The 19070-nt window shown below is 39.6% G+C and overlaps 1 protein-coding gene across 13 annotated transcripts in view; it reads left to right on the forward strand.

Moving 5' to 3' along the window:
* AKAP13 (A-kinase anchoring protein 13) overlaps window positions 1-19070 on the forward strand; it is a 320707-nt gene that overhangs the window by 112300 nt on the left and 189337 nt on the right. For all 13 annotated transcript variants that reach the window (XR_013364374.1, XM_077871282.1, XM_077871307.1 and 10 more), the window contains exon 3: window positions 8153-8300. Coding sequence is in view for 12 of the 13 variants with exons in the window: in XM_077871282.1 (XP_077727408.1) it covers window positions 8153-8300 (148 nt within the window). In the remaining variant the exon portion in view is untranslated. The remainder of the gene's footprint in view (window positions 1-8152; window positions 8301-19070) is intronic.

Consider the following 19070-nt stretch of genomic DNA (forward strand, 5'->3'; position numbering starts at 1 on the left):
TCATGTGTTGCCAGTAGCCACTTAAAACTCTGCCAGAGGCGCCCCAGGTGCATCATTGAAGGAGCAGTCGGGCTCTCCAATAAATTGCATATGGCAGTGATAAATGATTTCTGGGGGTTCTCACTATTAGTAGTTAGGTTTTTGGGGAGTCAGAAGTTGTATTTGGTTTTTTGACTGGGCCCACAGTGGTGGGTGAGAATTGGTGAGGGGTCAGCTATATGTTGTTGAAGGGTCAGCTTATCACGCAGTAGGGTTAGATACTGCTTTTAGTTGCTGTGTCTTAGCCTTCTTCACAGAACATGTCTGCGGCCTTTATCTTCTCTGGCGTTGACAATTTTGAAGAATACAGTAATCCCTTCCTTTCTTCAAAAGAATATTTTTTATTTTTCTGATGTTTCTTTGTGACTAGATGCATTCTTGGCCAGAGTGGTACATAGATCATGTTGTGTCCTCATTTGGAGTATCTCATCTGGAGGTACACAGTGTTCCTCTGTCCTGATTGGGTTATTTTGATTACCCTGTCAAAGTATTGGTAGATTTCTTCACTGAATAAATACTATAGTTTTTCTTCTTTGCAACTAATAAGTAGTCTGTGGGGAGACACTTGAAGACACTGTAAACATCTCCTTCCTCCTCAGAATTTCTCCCTAGATTGATAATTGATAATTTTTGCTAGAGTGAATTTTTACCAGTTTGGTTGCAAAGTGATTATTTTTCTACTCTAACACTCTCTGCTGGTCAGCCTTCATCATTCTGTCATCTGCAGGGAATCTCCCTTCCCTGTTTAATTCATTTATCTGGTGCTAGTATAGACTGAGGACTTATTATTTTTAAATTACTTATAGTTTGCTACTGTTTTTTTATTGTTTTGGTTTTCAGATTGTCCATATTTGAACAGAGGAAGCCACTTCAATGTGCAGCATGTCCCCAAAATTTTTTCTTTTCTTCTTTTTTGAGCACTTCCCTATTTTCTGTCAAACAAGATGTTCCAGGCTCCTCTTGTACATATCCTGACCCTATGCCTGGTAACAGTTATTTCTTGGAGCAATCTTGGTTCCTTTTAATGGATAAGGATGTATAGTGACCAAGAGCTAAGCAGGACGTATGCTCATTGTTACCAGGTGGCCCTCTGTTGTGTGAACTTTTAATGAAATTGAAAACTAGCTGCCTTGATTTTCCAAGAGAGAGAGAAACTTAGTTTCAGACTATGAAACCAAGACTCTCAATCTTTGGTTCCTTTAGGAAATGATTGGGCAAAGTGGTTTATCAGTTGCCTATATTATATTTAAAGGAGAAAATGAAACTAATTGCATGAATGCAAATAACTGAATTGTACAAGGACTCACTTTGGAGTAACTCTTTTGGTACTATAATCATTGCCACCTCATGTAAAGATAATATTTTAATGTTCAATATTTACTTTGTGTTATCTCCTTTCACTTTCCCCATATGAACATTGGGTATAAATCTTGCTATTTTGGCAAACTGGGCAATTGATTTGGAAGTCCTGTAAACTCCTTTAAGATTCTTAAATGAAAGGCAGTTATTGTTATGATTCATAATTCTGGAACCCTGTAAGAATATCTTTACTAAATATATGTCTTCAGGATACAAAAAACAGCCTCAGAAATGTAATTTAATTTTGCACCTTTTAACTTTGAGTATTTGGTTACATAAATCATTTATTTGAGAAATTATTTCTTGGAAGTTTTTTATTGTGAAAGAATTTCAAATTTATAGGAAAATCGCAAAGATGGTACAAAGAAATCACATTTACATTAAACCCAGATTCACTGTAACATGCTGCCATATTTGCTTGATCATTATCTCTTCGTTTTTTGAGAGTAAGTTGCAGACATCATGCTCCTTTACCCCAGTACTTCATTGTGTATTTCCTAAGAACAAGGATATATATACTCTTATATAAACAGGGTACAATGACCAAACCAGGAATTTTAACATTGGTGCAATATTAAACCTGTAAGTCTTTCTCAGATGTTGCCAGTTGTCCCAGTAATATCCTTAATATAGCAATTTGCTTTTACCATTTGGCTTCCAGCCCAGAATCATGAGTTACATTAGTGGGCCAGTTTCTTTAATCCAGAGCAGTACCTCCATCTTTGTGTTTTATTAGTGACATTTTGGGTAATACTGGCCAGTTTTTTTTTATAGAAGGCCTCTCAACTTGGGTTTGTGTGATGTCTAGTTATGACTAGATTGAGGTTATGCGTTTTTTGGGGGGATGCTGTGTTGTTGTGTCCTCAGTGGGTGGCATCAGGAGTGGTACTGGTTTGTTTCATTATTATTAATGTTTTCTTTTTTGATCACTTGATTCAGGTGGTATCTACCAGGTTACGAGCTTTCCCTTTAATTTGCTAGTAAGTAGATTATTTAAAAAATGGGGAATTTTTTTCTTTTAAAAATAATCCATCTGTATTTGAAAATATTAGAGGGGTGCCTAAATGGCTCATTTGGTTGTGTCCAACTCTTCATTTTAACTCAAGTCATGCATTATCTTGAGGTTGTGGGATTGAGCCCCATGGGCTCCCCGCTCTGCTGGGAATCTGCTGGAAATTGTCTCTCTCTCTCTCTCTCTCTCCCCCCCCCCCTCCACTCACATGTGCACACACACTCTCAAAAATAAATCTTAAAAAAAGTATAGGAAAACAAGAAAACCATGAAGTACATTAAAATTGGCCTCAGCCACCATCTGGGAGTACATACCTGCTAGTAAGGTTTTGGTGTTTTCTTTCTTTTCAGTTGTGTTTTGAGCACCTATTACTTTTTATTCTTTACTTTATTCATTTATTCACAATGAATAAAAGATGGGGCTTACATTCTGATAAATAATAATGGCTAGTATTTCTTTATTGAGATACAAATGACTTATAGCATTGTATTAGTTTTAGTGGTGCAACATAATGAATTGACATGTATATATTATAAAATGATTACCACAATAAGTTTAGCACATATAGTTACAAATTTTTTTTCTGGTAATGAAAACTTTTAAGATTTACTCTCTTTGCAACTTTGAAATATAGGATACTGTATATTAACTATAGTCACCATTTTGTATGTCAACTATTATACATATACATTATACTTAAAATTATTTGTTGAACATGTGTTATGTGTTAAGCACTGCTGTAGGTGCTTCACTTTTTTAAAAAAGTATGTATGTATTTATTTGAGAGGGAGAGAAAGCATGTGTACTAGGGAGGGGCAGAGGGAGAAGGAGAGAGAATCTCAAGCATATTCCACGATGAGCACAGAGCCCAACACAGGGCTCGTTCTCATGACCCTGATTATGACCTGAGCTGAAATCAAGAGTCAAATGCTTACCAACTGAGCCACCCAGGCACGCTAGGTGCTTCACTTTTATCAGTTATTTAATTCTTAAAACCGTATGAGGTAAGTATGATTGTCCTCTCTTAAGGCGGAGAATTTAACATACCCCAAGAGGTTAAACAAAGTGAGGTGCCATGGCTGTGATTCAGAGACCATCCTCTTACCTACTGCTGTATGTTAAAAACCAGATTTGAAAGTTAGAAAACAAATTGACTTAAGGTGGTAATAATATTGATCTTCCGTGAGCAGAATTCTTGCAGCATTGTTATCCATGGACCTGGGATACTTTGTACTTGCCTTGGGTTTTCTCTGATGGCCAGTCTCCACTCTTGTTCTCATAAGCAGTCATTTACCTAGATTGGGCCTGCCATGTCATGTCCTTGCCTTCCCTATAGAATGTGTCTCACTTTTCCTCTGTCCCCTTCTGCTAATCTATTCTTGATGTGATGGTTAAAAAGGAAAAAGAAAAGCCCTGATTTGTTGTAGCATTTGGCAATTTCAGTGGTATAAATATTCCTGTTATTGTTGATTTCAAGCTGTCAGTGCCACATCACTGAATGCAAGGTTGGCAAGGGGTGTGTGCTGGGGAAAATGCGTAGTAGCACACCATCATGATAGAATTTCTGTCATAGAGATAAAATAGATGTAAACCTCAAGATTATAGGTAACAGGAAGCCGTGGTAAAATAATTAAAAAGGTATGAACCTTGAGTATTTATTACATATTTTTAATATAATTTACTTAATTCTGAGCTTATTTAATAATGGCTTGTTTAACAAGTAGCTTGCAGAATTCCTAAAAACATAGCAGTTGGCTCTCATGAGCCTGTCCAAGCCAGTTCCAGCATACAACTGCAGTTATCTGCTGCTGATTGGACCCACCGCTAGAAACCTTATGGCTGACACTGTCTTGGCAGCTGAGACATCAGTGCTGGCCCTTCTTTGACCATTCCTCCCACAAAACTTCCTAACTATCTCATTCCCCTCATCTCCAGCTAACATCTCCCCTGTTTGCAAGGCCTTGTCCATTCCCACACTGTAGTTCCTTTCTGCCACTGCTCTGATGCTTTTCCTTTGCCTGTTCCATTTTTCCGTAAACAAGATACTGTCCCTGGTTAAAGGAGGGCCCCAGGCATAACTAATATCTTGGAGCATGGAGAGTCTGTCAGCAAGATGTTGGGTCTCTTGTGGAGAGAAAATCCTTGATCTACAAGAGGAAGATCTGTTCTTTGAATTCCAGATTAGAAATCTGAGTAGGAAGAAAATTTTATTTTTAGTTATTAATAAAAATATATAGGTGATTATAGAACCATTAATATATATCTACTATATACATAAGTTAAAGATGGGGAGAATTGAGGTCACAGCTGCCATTTAAAAATTTTTTTGGCAAATAATTGAGTGATGGGTGGCATTTAGGACTACAGTGCATTCATATTTTGGGGGATCACTTATACCTACAAAATGGGGCCTATTATAGATTGTCTTTTTCTATTAGTCTTTTGTCATCTGTTGGAAAAATAATCAAGACCCTGACAAAACTGTGAGGTTCAAGGATACATTTCCCATTAATGAAGAAGCAAGGAAGGTATCTTTGTAAGGAGAGCACTCTGTTTCTTCAGTTTCTGGAGGAGTGGAGATCTAGATGCCTCTCTTCCTGGGGCTTTAGTCAAGAACATCTGGGAAATTGCCCTGGTTATTAGTAAGTTCATCTCTTGTCATTAGATGCATGACAGACCTACTAACAGGATAGCCAGATTGACCTGTGTATTCATTCCATAGGGCATGTCTTTCCATGAGCCATGAAATCACGTACCAGAATATTCCTCAGGGGAGGTGTGGTGAAAGCAAGCACCTCCACAAAAATTCTTACTTAAATGTGTTTTTCATCCTGATTTTTCAGTCACCACTGTACTAGCATAATGTTGTGAGTCCACCTGCAGTGCCTCTAGGTGTGCAGGGCTGCTGCAGGGAGTAGGAGTTGTGTCGCTAACCTGCCAAGTGAGAGCATCAGTTGTTGGGGTTGTTTGTTCCCTGGGACCTGACCACAGTGCTGAGGGTACTCCTCCAGGGAAAACAGGTCCTTTTGTGCCAGGTGCCTGTGGAATCTGAATTTCAAGTAGCTTTGAGGTGAACGAGGCATCCTGTGTTCCCTTCTATTTAATATTTTGGGTAGTTTGATGTAACATTAAACTATTGAAGCTTATGAGAGCAGTTTAAAGCTTATTTACTTTTGGGAATGAAGAAAGAAGTTGATGTGAAAGCTTTGTTAAAAGGATTTACCCTCTCTTCTGCCCCCAGTTAAAAGGACATCCCAGATATCACTTAGTATCTTGAGCACAGAGTCTTCTAGCAAGATGTTGTGTCTCACATAGAAAGGAAATCCTTGATCTTAAGAAAGAAGATATATCCTTAGAATTCCAGGTTAGGTATCTAAGTGAAAAAAACAAAACAAAACAAAACAAAAAACAACCACACACACTTTCTCCCCCCTGTAGAAGTCCACACTGTAAGTACTTTAGGCTGGCAGGCGACATAGTCTCCATGGGAACCGCTCCATCCACTCTGCTGTGGCTCACTGTAGTGTGGAAGTAGCCACAGACCGCATGGAAATAAGTGAGCGTGGCTGGGTTCCAAGAAGACTTAATGTCTGGACACTGAAATTCAAATGTCATATAATTTTCACATGGTAAAAGGTATTTTTCTTTTGTTTTTGTTTTCCCCCCCATCGCTTAAAAGTGTGAAAACCTTTCTCAGCCTTTGAGCCATCTGAAAACAAGGGGAGGAGCACCTGGGGGCTCAGTCTGTTAAGTGTCTGTCTATGGCTCAGGTCAAGATGCCCTGGGATGAGTTCTGCATTGGGCTCCTAGTTCATTGGGGAGCCTGCTTCTCCCTTCCTCTGCTGCTCCCCCTGCTTGTACTCTCTCTAAAATAATAAAACCTTTCACCAAACAACGACAACAACAAAACCAAAAAACAAGCAGAGAGCTGAGTTGTGGTCATGGATCATAGCTTGCCAACCTGTGCTCTAAAGGATGAAATTTTAGAGCTTTCTTTCACAATTTTTTTTTTCCAGGTTATAATGGTATTTCAATACCTTGAGAAGTTTATTCTTCTCATGTGCTGCAGACATTTCAGCTGATTGTGGTTTATCATGCAAAAGGGTATTAGATATTTTGCCAACCTAAGCTTTTCAAAAATTTTTCCAAGAAAGGGACTTACACATGAGTCTTAACTATAATTCTAAGTAGTGACTGCAGCCAATGAATTCTGTTTTACTAACTCTGCCATTCCTTGTGGTAGGGTGCTTTGGAACTTTCCAGTTCAGCATTTATAGGAAGTCACAGCTTATTTGTAGCTCATTCTGACTTCTTACATGTTGTATTGAGCAGATTGGAGCCCCTACCCATGTTCAGGGCACTGCACAATACACTGGGGATAAATGAAGAGGTGGGGACATTTGGGACTTTGGGAAGTACTTTGAATTCTGTTTCCAGAATCAACCTATTGGAGCATTTCTGCTAACAGACTTGATCCTAAGCTCGACGTTAAAATTTTTGGTTTTCAGTGTTAAATAAAACACTACCTGCTACTCTATTGTGCTGCTGGGTTTAGTAAATTGTGGCCACAGGGTGGCATAGTTCTCTAATAGTCTTCATTGTACCTAAATTGGAAAAACAAAACAAAACAAAACAAAAAACGTGTAAGGTAGGACCATTCTTGCCCCTATTTAATGCTAAAGTAACCTGGTTTTCTCTAAATTGATTTTTCAAAAGTGCATTATTCTTTTTTCCTTATTTTTCATAGTACATTATTAAGATTTAGATAATACTAAACCTCAGTGCTTTAAAATCTTTTATGTTGACAACATGAATTGTATAATATTTATGATTGGGAGAATAGTAGGACTATATTTTATAGAATATATTTATTTAGACACTAATCTCAATTAAATCTAGAAAGAGTATTTGCAAATAAATGACAAAGATATCAATAGTTGCAAAGTCGTGGACAAAAGTTTTGACACAAGATTTTTGTCTGATTCCAAGGATTTGAGGGAATGGTGGGTAAAGAATAGTAGGGATTCCAGATGGTCAGGAAACACATAATTGGAAAAGTGTCCCATCCTTCTAGATAAAGAATATGATCATAGACTGAGAGCTGAATGTGTTCTAAGAGTTTTCATATATTAGCTATAAGAAGAGAAGTTATTGTCTCTTTACATAGCCAGGGAATATGGGATTTAGAGAATTTAAGTAGTCTTTATAAGTGGAACTTAAACCCAGATTTGACTGGACCCCAAGCGTATGCTGTTTGCACTCTTCCACTTCCAGGCCAGCTCATTGGAGACTCTTCTTGTTGGAGAATGAGTGGGTTTGGCAGTGATTTCTGAGATTCAGAGTTCTTACTGCCACTGGAATATGGGTCAGGGGGCATTTTGGGTATAAGAATGTAGTTATTCAATATGCCTCCTCCATCTTCTTGGCCTTATTTTTGGATTTCTTTTTTTAGCCATTCATCAAGTAAATATCCAAAGCTGTTATTACCTTGTTAGTTTACTTATCTGTCTAACCACCTCCACTAAAACCTAGGCTTTAAGGAGGGTAGAGATCTAATTTTCAGGTCATTTTGTATTCTGAATACCTTTGGTACTTCCGGGCACATAAGTGGTCAGTGTTAATATTTGTATAACCTACTAGAGTGGGACACAGATTAGACAATACATTTGATTTTCCCTTAAATTTGATGTTTTATGAAAATAGACTCTGAAGAGGAACCTGACTCTGTCTTTCCTTTCCTAGGGCGATTGTGTTGTTACCGTGTTGCTGGCTGAAGAGGACAAAGTTGAGGATGATGTAGTTTTTTACTTGGTATTTTCGGGTTCCACCCTTTATCATTGCACAAGTACTCGGAAGGTCAGTGGCGATACGCTGGAGACCATTGCTCCTGGTAAGTATTGGGTGGAATCTTAATTGGCCTTGACTGGTTCTCGAATACGTTTATTTTATGTTCATTAATGTGGAGCGAGGGAAAGAATGAATCAGGGCAATAGAACTCTTGTCTGATCTTTATTTTAAAAACCCTTGACAAATCTTTATTTTAAATATGCATTAAAATAAAACATTTTGTTTATATATTACTTGTTCCACAAAAATCTGAGCCTCACTAGAAATTAACAAAGTAAAATGGTGTCATAAGTTTGAAAGATAAAACTCAGGATCAGCAAAAATATTAATTTATTAGAATGTTGAGATTTGGGGAAAACTAAAACATGTGGAAAATGCAAATTCTAATGTTCCCATGCTGTGACTACAGATTTGGTTCTGAATATCTCAGTGGCAAAAGCAAAGGTAAAACACAGTAACACATTGCTCAGTATCTGCAAGGGAAACACCTGAAAATGTTTCATAAAAGCCAAAGTTTCCCCAAATTAACAAATTATAGTTCATGGTAGAACGAGTGCTTAATCACTGTTGCAATAAGTTTAGCAGAATTAAAAGGGGGGAAGATATGTAGTTATTAAAAATGCTTTATAATGTCATGAAAGCATTGCTATATCCACCAGAAATGGCTCCTAAAATAATGGCTGTCTCTTAACCTGTCTGTCCCGGCATCTGAATGTGTATTGATTTGTATTTGGAGATGAGCTGCTTTCCTTAATTGATCTGGCTTCAAAGTTAACAGTTGACTGTTTTCATCAGAATACAAAATAGGGCACACTTAGAGGGAGCCCCTAAGAAATATTGACAGTTAACTGTTTTCTTTAAGGGAATAAAGTGGCCTTAGCTCCTACTGATCTATTTCTTTTTACCGGTGGTTTTTTTTTTTTTTTTTTAAGATTTTATTTATTTATTCATGAGAGACACAAGAGACAGACACAGGCAGAGTGAGAAGCAGGCTCCATGCAAGGAGCCGGATGTGGGACTCTATCCTGGGACTCCAGGATCACGCTCTGGGCCGAAGACAGGCGCTAAACTGCTGAGCCACCCAGGGATCCCCTTACAGTGTTTTTATAGAACATTGATTCCCCTGTGTTGAAATAGATGGTGTAAAAAATTATTAGTTTATGAAACACTTTTATTTATTTAATTTTAATTTATTTTTTATTATTTTTTATTTTTTTATGAAGCACTTTTAATATCTAGTCTTACTCGTATTGGATCAAATTGCCAGTCTTCCATTACTGCACCATTTAATATAAATGAACTCATGTCTGATACCCACTAGCTTCTGGAAATTATATTACAGTCAAGGACTGGGATTTATGACACTTGAAAGTTGTATTTATCCTCGTGCTTGGTAAAAATGACTTCAAAAACTGTAGAATTTAAAGATTCTTGACAATTCCTATGAATATCTCCCCTACACACACAGACACACACACACACTTTCGGTGATTGGAAATTAACTTGGAGTTCAGGATAGATACTGATTTCTTTTCTAAAGTGTATTAAATATCCTCCTTTGTAACTTAAAGCTCTGATCATCTTGTTTCCCTGTGTTGGGTATCATGTCAAAAAGGCTTATCTGGAACATGAAGTCTGCTCTGGAGCAGGTGCCATCCATTATCACCATTGCTTAACCTCTATCATGTGTGGGTGATGGTGAGAAACAGCTTCTCAGTGAGTAGAATCAGTTAGTGCCTGACTGGACTCTTGCTAGGAAAGGAATGGTGGTAATTTTTATAAACTTATTCCTTCCTGATTTAGAGGTTAGGAGTTAAACTTAGGGGTGGTACATGTGTTTATGATCGTGTGTGCTCACATGTAAGAAAGCATATAAGTAGCTGTAGAGGACAGATAGGACAAGGATGTAGTCCTGTGGCCTACTTGCTGTCCTCAGTCACAAGTACCAGGAAGTCTAGCCCCTTGAACAGGGCTATGCCTGGCAGCTCCCCTGGCAGCTCTTACACCTTCCCTGGTACAGACACTAGGGTGGGTGGCAGGCGGTCACTTTCTTTAGCTTCTCAAGCCCACTGCACTTGGATGACAGCCTGGGGTTCTGTATGTTCCAGACCCTTTCTGATCTCCAGCATGTCCTTCTGAACTCTAGTTCCCATTTCTTCTCTTACATTTGGTTTTAAACCTCTTTATATATCTCTGCACCCCTCTTTCCCAGCCGCACCCATCCCTGTGTGTCCTTTTGTACTCACAAACTGACTCAGGACCCTTACCCTGCCTGGCCCCAGCAAACTAGAGTGGATATTGTACTAATTTGGTCCAAATCCTCAGAAATCATCCCTGATTTATTTGTGTGTGGCCTGAAGTCCTAGTGCCTGCCTTCTCCTTTTTCTACTATTCAGCTATTCTCCCTTAAAATTATGATCTCGGGAACCTCCTGTGTTCCCTGTCATGCTTACTTGGCCCAATAAGCTGTCATCCCCCTCTCACCCCAGTTGGCCTGCAGGGTCTGCTCCTCACTTAAGGTCATTCAGGTTGATGGTAGGAGGTGCCCCATCACAGCAGAGGCGACGGGTTTAGAGTCCCTGCAAGACCCTCTCATACAAGCAGGCCAAACGGAATGTAGAGCCATACTCTAATATGTGAACCTTTGATACAGATGCATGGTAGCAGTGAGGTCTTGCTGGTGAATTTAGAAGCTGTGTGACCTATTTAATAAGCATAAGTATGGTATGATTAACCCTTTTTAAGAAAGTAAGTACAACAGAAGTAGTAGCATCTTGGTGGGGGCAGTTAAGTGGAAAATTTGGATTCCTCAGTAGACCCTGTTGCTGTGGTCAGTATATGTGAGATCTTTCCATTCACTCGTCCTGTGAGGTTGCTATATCTGCTGTAGTCACTTGTGGAGGTGGAGGGATGGGGGGCATTGACGGTGTTTAGTTTGAATTTCTCCTTGATATCATGGAGTTAATATCTTGGTCCAGAATTAAACTGCCTTAAGTCTGTTTTTAGGAATATCTTAGACTTGTTCCTTACCTTCCTTCAGCTCTTTACTGAGCTATCACCACAGTGAGGCCATACTTGTCCATCTTATAAAAATACACAGCAGCCTCCAACGGGCGTCTGGGGGGCTTAGTTAAACCAACTCTTAATCTCAGCTCAGATCTTGATCTTGGGGTTCAAGCCCTGTTGGGTTCCACACTAGGTGTGGAGCCTCCTTAAAAAAATACACGACCTCCCCTCTATTCTCTCTTGCCCTTCTCTGAATTTTTTTTTTTTTTTTTGCATTGCACTTACCAACTTCTGATACATTATATCTTCTATTTATTTTTTTCCTATCTGCCTCTACTAAAGTCAGCTTCTTGAGGGCATGGGTTTTCTTAGCATGTCTTGTTGGTACATATTTGCTAAGAAGGCTGTTCTAGGAACCCCTACCATTTGATGGAAGAGCGTTTCTACTTTATCTGAATTCTCCCTGGTTCTTGGAAGCCACTCTTCTATAAAAGTTGTGCACACATGGGTGTGTGTGTGTGTGTGTGTGTGTGTGTGCATACACACACACACACCCTTTTGAAAAATGCAAAAGGAGTTTGCTCTGCTTCTTCAATTGAATTCTTGCTTGGGGGCGGGAGTCCGTATGCTCTTGCCAGAGCTACCTATGATGATTTCCATGTATCAGTTAGCTCTATTGATGGCCTCAGATTTCCTGTCTGCTGTGGGCAGTGTCAGAGTAGTCAAAATTCTTAATGGAAAGTCTGTGCTTGTTTTGTGCATCCCAGTCACCGGATAAATGTGCACAGCCTGTTTGCAGCAGCTGCTGCTGGGAGGGATGTCTGTGCACCCTTTCTGCTCACGTGTGGGATGAGCTCTGCTAGTCCTAGTCACTTTGGTTGACTCTGAGAAGAAAAAGAGCTTTGTGTCTTCTTCTTGCTTTTAATGTCATGTTTGATCCAGATTGGTGGCTCTGATTTTTCTTTGAGTTCTCTGCATGTTTCACTGTTAGTGTCTTGTAACATTTTAGTTTTTACTAAAACCAGATGATTGAGTGACCTTCAAAAGGCAGCTACTTCTTGATGTTAGTCTGTAACCTTTTGTTATTGAGGGTGGAGGGAGAAACATTTGTAAACTGTGTCCTTTAAAAAGACTTAACTTAGATACCAAGATTATTTTTTGTTTTTCCTCTTTTGTTTTCCAATGAGAAGTTTACAATGAATTGTGTGTTTAATTGTAAGTTGTAAAGACTTTTTAAAGTAATCTTTTGTGTGTCTGTGTGTGCCATTGAGAAGGTGTAGATATGTATGGTATGATTAACCCTTTTTAAGAAAGTAAGTACAACAGAAGTAGTAGCATCTTGGTGGGGGCAGTTAAGTGGAAAATTTGGTTTCTACTTTATTTGCCTTTGTATTGTTCAAATGCTTTACAAGTGAATATGTTACTTTTTAAAACATGTATAGTAATTTTTAATAAAAGCATTTTGAAGACTGAAAAAAAATGACCTCTCTCCTGAAAATAAAGCCATCTGTGTGCTGATTAACACTAGATGCAGACAAACAATAAGATAAAATATTACATTCAAAACACCTATGAGTTTTATGGTTGAGAATATAATTTGCTATGAAATACAGCCTGAGTGGAAATACATCTCTAAAGACAAAAGGTATTGCCTTTGTAATAAAGAAAAATAATTCCATTCTTTTCTATGTGTATGAAACAAATCCAACCCCAAATCCCATTTTAACTAAACAGGAAGTTTCCTTTAGAGATGAAGCTGAGGTTTTTCTTTAAAAGACTTATGTAGGACTGGTAAGTAATCTAAAGAAGTCTGAGTATCATTGGAAGATAATTCTTGGGGGGGATACAGAGTACTGTCTTATTGTGTTCATTTTTATTAGTTAAATGTGATTTAAAAAAATATTTTATTTATTCATGATAGAGAGAGAGAGAGGTAGAGACACAGGCAGAGGGAGGAGCAGGCTCCATGCAGGGAGTCAGACGTGGGACTCGATCCTGGGACTCCAGGATCACGCCCTGGGCAGAAGGCAGGCACTTAAACTGGTGAGCCACCCAGGCTGCCCGTTAAATATGAATTTAAACCAAGCAAACAATGATTTCAGAATGGAAATAAGACAGGATGTTCAGTGGATGCTGCATCCCATTTCTCTGAAAGGCTTTGGTGCAGGGTCTTTCATAAGATACAGTTGTCTTTCAGCATGTGTTACTTACTTTTAGAACTTATAGCAAAGGTTCTTGTTAGGAAAACTACATTCATTGACCTAAAATTTGACTCAGCTCTTGTATTTTTCTCATTCATCAAGGGGAAGGTACTTAGATTTGTCATTTAAAAAAAGAAAAAGAAACCATTTGCTGTGATCAGAATTCCTTTTGGACTTATTAGAAATCAGTGATCATAGCCCAGCCCAGTAAATAGCCCTACAGGTGGATCATGATGTGTCTTTCACTTATTGTGAACCAGGACCTGTCTCTAGTAGCTGATGTCCAGAGTTGCCAGATTGAATTACACATTTGGAAAGAATTTTTAGACTTTAAACCATCCTAATCACAGAATACCAGACCTTCCCTCCATGGAGAAGGAATCTGTTACTTTCTACTGGACACTTTGTTACAGTCTCCCCATTCTAAAACACTCCTGCTATCTAGGTGATCCCTAGACAGGTGTGATTATAATTTTAAAAATCTTAAATTATTGGCCCAATGCTAGTCAGTACATGTAGTTGCTATCCTGGAAAAACAAACTGAGGACCAATTGAAGGGAAAAAATACCCATTGTCTACTGTCCCAGCTGGAGTGCTTATGTGGACGTTGTATACTTGGAACTAAGGGTATAGCACTGGACTCTTAGCCACATGAGTTATAGTGAAGGCAATGTCCCTGCCACAGGAGTGAAAATTGGCTCTTGGTTTGGGGGGGGGGGGTGAAGGGCAAAAAGTCTTAATCTATATAAGCACAGGTACACATGTACAAATAAATATATATTTATAGCATTAAAGTTTCATTAGATGGGGTGGTAGTGAATAAAGAAAAATGTCTACAGAGGCTCCTTGGGAGGGGGGGTGACAGTAAAACACTGAGAAACACTACCTTATAGTAATAGGCTGAAATCTGGTGGGTCATGTTTTTAGTATTAATTAGCCCCTTTTCCTCAGAAAATGTACATGATGAAATTACTGTGCCTATTGTTTTTCCCCCACTCTGCTTAAATATTCTTACATGTAAGAGATGTTTTACACATACCAGATTTGTGCATCTACTGTTTGACCACCAAAAACTAGCATTAGGTGCTTTTTTTGCATATAATCCTCAAGACTGAACATTTCCTTTAACCCCATAGAGCCACTTCTTAAATTCTTTCATGCCAAACTGGAGTAATAAAATATATTATTTTTGTATTTTCTACCACTGACTTCTTACCACAGCCTTTCTCTTAGAACATGATCTGAGTGGGGGCATTTGGGTGGCATAGTTGATTGAGCATCCGACTCTTGGTTTCAGTTCAGGTAGTGATCTCAGGATCATGGGATGGAGCCCTGTGTGGGGCTCTGTGTTCAGTGGAGAATCCCAGCTTGAGATTCTCTCTCTTTTTTCTCTCTTTCTCTCTCCCCCACCATGCACATACATGTGTGCACTCTCTCTCAAATGAATAAATTAAAAAAAAAAAAAGAACATCCTCTGAGTGGGACTGGGTTGGGCTAGTCCAGCAAGCACTTTCAGGGTTCCTTTTTGGATAGTTGGTCAAACAAAGTCCCATTGTTTCATCCTCAAAAGAGAAGGCCCGGATGGGATGTGTGCCACTTTTAGCTTAATAGGAAATGAAGTAATTCTTGGGTCATGCTTCAACAGAGTTGTTTATCTGTAGCAGTATTTCGTTTCCATGGGTACGGGTGCTTTATACAGTGATAAGGAGCGTACAGAAAAGCTCTCCAACTTAATGAGCACAAATACCTCCTGACTTGTCTACTTAAAAAAGGTTGGAATTAGATGCTTTTAAGAGGAGCATTAGCAGTTAATTAACATTGTTGCTTCTCAGCTAGGTGCTTTTTGTTGTGTTTTTATTTATTCTGCATTTCCCTTCCCTTCTCTCATCTTTTCAGTTCTGCAGTGCCAAAGGCAACTTTTAGCTCCAAGCTCAACTGGGTCTTGCCACAGAAGCTCTTTGTAGAGTATTGAGAATCTCTTTTCCTTGAGTGACCTAAACAGGATCATTTTAAGTTTATTATTTTTTTTAATTTTATTTTTAGAGAGGGAGGGGGGTGGGGAAAGAATCTTAAACAGGCTCGTTGCCCAGCGTGGAGCCCGATGTGGGGCTCGAGATCATGGTCCGTGAGATCATGACCTGAGCCAAAATTGAGTCACACGTTCAACTGACTGACTACCCAGGCACCCCTTAAACAGAAATATTTTAATAGCTTTAAAAAAAAAAAAAAGATAATACTAGCTACCAGTTTTTGATGCCTGTCTTAGGGTAGGTGGTGTTGGGCTTCCAGGCAGGGTGACTGGTTCAGGGTGACCTAGCCTGTCTGCTGTGGAGGGTGGAGAGCACACCTGCTATTTCCTGACTCCTCAGTGAGTTGCCCTCATCCTTTAGGCCCCGCACTTAGCCAGGAGTGGGTCTCCCCCACCCCCTAATTTACTTTATGCTTCTGTTGTAAAAGAACTTGACCTGATCATGGGTTGATTCAGAAGGCTGTTTCAGAAATGGAATTGACACTTCAGCCATATTTACTAGTTTGTCTCTCTTCTTCCCCTGTCTCAATTTTCTGGGGCTGCTGCCTTCAGAAGAAGCTCAGTAAAGTTTTCTGAACTTCCCTTTTTAAAAAGACTCGTGATTCTTATTTTCCTTCATTACCAGGAGATAGAGTGGAAGGAGAAGCGTCATGGCACTAGCTGAAAACCCTGCTACTCTTCTTTCCATTGCAGCTTCTGTTTTTACATAAGAAGAGGTTGAATTGGGGTGATGATATCACACACGTTGTGGTTTCCGTGTATTTTGAGTATATGTGTGGGCATTGTTAATACCTTGCATTTTGTGTATACAAAAGGCAGTTTTAAGGCTAATGGCCCCTGGAGAGCTCATCTAGAACTGTCTCTAGAACTAATTTTTGGCAATAAGATGTTTTGTGTGTGGGTGTATGCAGTGGGTTTACTGGGTCCATATTATATAACTTTTTTTAAAAAAGAATTTATTCATGAGAGACAGAGAGAGTCAGAGACGCAGGCAGAGGAAGAAGCAGGCTCCCCACAGGCAGCCCAGTGTGGGACCCGATCCCTGAACTGGGATCATGCCCTGAGCTAAAGGCAGACGCTTAACCGCTGAGCTACCCAGGCATCCCATAACTTTTGTTTTTTAACATGTTGGTTTTTGTCCTCCCTAACTGCTTTGTCTGAAAGTTTATAGGGATTAAAAAATAGTCTTGAGCATAATAGAAAGCACTAGTGTGAGAGAGTAGCACTGGCAGCCCCATGCACTGATTTCCAGACAGCGGGCTGAGGCACTCTGTTTTTGAGCGGTAGTAGCTCTTTCAGTGTACTCGGAGTTCTTAAAGCTCGTCCAGGACACACTCACTCCTTCACTCATCTTTTATTCCTCGGTGTTTCTTTTGAAAAAGAAGGCTGTAATCATACCTAACAAATTCCCGACTTGTGGCACATTTTACTTAGGATGATTCATAGTCTCTCCTTCAGATTGTGAATTTATATCTGAAGTGAAAAATGTCACACACACAATCGGATAGCTGCTCCTGGGTTTCTGTTTCATGGCCTTTTCTGACATTCTGCCACGTCTGATAGTTTTATTTTACACAAAAATGTATACACAGACAGAGCGGACAGTTCACCCTCCACCTACCACCTTGCACCATCCACCTTCTAACAGATTTCTTCTGCTAAAGCAGCAAAAAGAGATAGGCATGCTTAGCCTGCTAATAAACACACGTAGCTTGCACAAGTACACACACACACACACACACACACACGCTCCTGAACCACGTTCTGTTTCTCTCCCCTTCGTCTTCACTCTATCCTAGCTGGATAGATTTCCATGCAGACACTTACTCCTACACTTTGCAGGTTTAAGTAAGGTGGTGGTGCTTTACTGTGGCTTTTTGCACTCATGCACCCCTCTATGAGTGTGAGTATGTGTGTGTGAGTGATGAAGCTGAAGATCTGGAATATGGTGTGAACTTGTCTATACAGAAAGTTTTTATAGGGTGGTGGATGGTATTTACTATTAGTGGCTTTGTCACTCCCTTAGTGGCTCAAGCTTTTGGATTTCTTACCTTTGCACAGGCTTAAGGCTTGTAATGCTATGCTGTAATTATTGGTTAGATTCAAGAATGAGAACCACACTGTTCTTTAAAATTATTCTTGTGACTAAAATACATTACCGTCACTCTCTGTCTTACTTCATTGGAAATGAATCGAGGCTAGGTGTGATGTTGTTTTGGGTGAGGGTATTAAAGAATTTGAGAAGATTCTTCCTAATTCTGGCTCTTCACTTAAGGGACCAGAAGACTGTTGAGATTTAACAGGGTTAGAGGTGTTGTCCCTTACCTCGGGCCACATAGCTAAGAAGTAAAATAGGTTTGAACCCAGGTCTCTGCTGTCACTAATCATCCAGATGTAACCAAGTTAATATCCTCCCGAAACTGTAGTTTTCCATCCCTTGAACTTACCTTCTACTTCCATTTTTTGTTTTTTAAACTATTCTCCTTTCTTGGAATGTCTTGCTAATTTTCTCTCCTGGTCCAGCCTCTGCCTGCTAACACCCACAGGCTTTGACCTCTGGAGAAATGCCGGCGCCTGTCAGGACCGCTCCCTCATGCTATAAATGAAGAAGTTGAGGCTCAGAGGAGACCTGGGGTTGAACGGTGTAAGAGTCTAACAGCCAGGGTTTGAATACCATGTTTTTATTCATTCCCTGGTGATTCTTCCATTAACCTATTAATTCTTCTTCAAGTCTCTTGTACCTATAAATCTTGGGAGAAAGAGCAGATTCTAGAGCAAGGAAGTAGGCTCAAGTTCCAATTCTGCCACCTAGGAGCTGATCACTGTGGGCAAATTACTTCTTCATATTTTTGTTGGTTAGGCTCTGCATCTGGTAAATGGATATAACAATAGGATCTACTGCATAGGAGGAGCACACGAACCACTATTTGGAATGGAGAACAGACCTAGCACATCACAAGTATTATATACGTGTGTGTTAGGTAAGGAAGGATAGGCACCATGCATCTGAGTTCTGAGGGTTGCAGTGAAGAACCCCAGGGATTGCAGAGCTGGGAGCAGGGTGCCTGAGTGGCCACCTCCTCTGTGAAGTCTTCCCGCTCTTACTCACCTGTGAAATGTTGTCCTTCTCTCCCACCAGTTATACTATATGAGTTTCTTCTAGAACACATCTTATTTTGACTACCTTTGCAGTTCTCTGTAACTTGTTTGATTTCCTCCCTGTAGACTATAAACCTCTGGAGGGCTGAAACAGAGGGCTGAGACTCTCATCCTTGTGATCACAGTGCTCTGGGCTTGGTGCATATCTAGCTATTGGATGTTACAGAACAATTTTTTTTAAGTGGTCTTTTTTTTCCTTAAGATTTTATTTTATTTATTTACTTGAGAGAGCATGCATGAACAAGTGGGGGGGGGGGCAGAGGGAGAGGGAGAGGCAGGCTCCATGCTGAGCAGGGAGCCCAATGTGGGGCTACATCCCACGACCCTGGGATCATGACCTGAGCTAAAGGCAGATGCTTAACAGACTGAGCCACCCAGGTGACCCATTTCAGAACAGTTTTAAAGGAAACACTTTCTG

The sequence above is a fragment of the Canis aureus genome, chromosome 2 (genome assembly GCF_053574225.1).
Source record: "Canis aureus isolate CA01 chromosome 2, VMU_Caureus_v.1.0, whole genome shotgun sequence".
Taxonomy (NCBI): domain Eukaryota; kingdom Metazoa; phylum Chordata; class Mammalia; order Carnivora; family Canidae; genus Canis; species Canis aureus.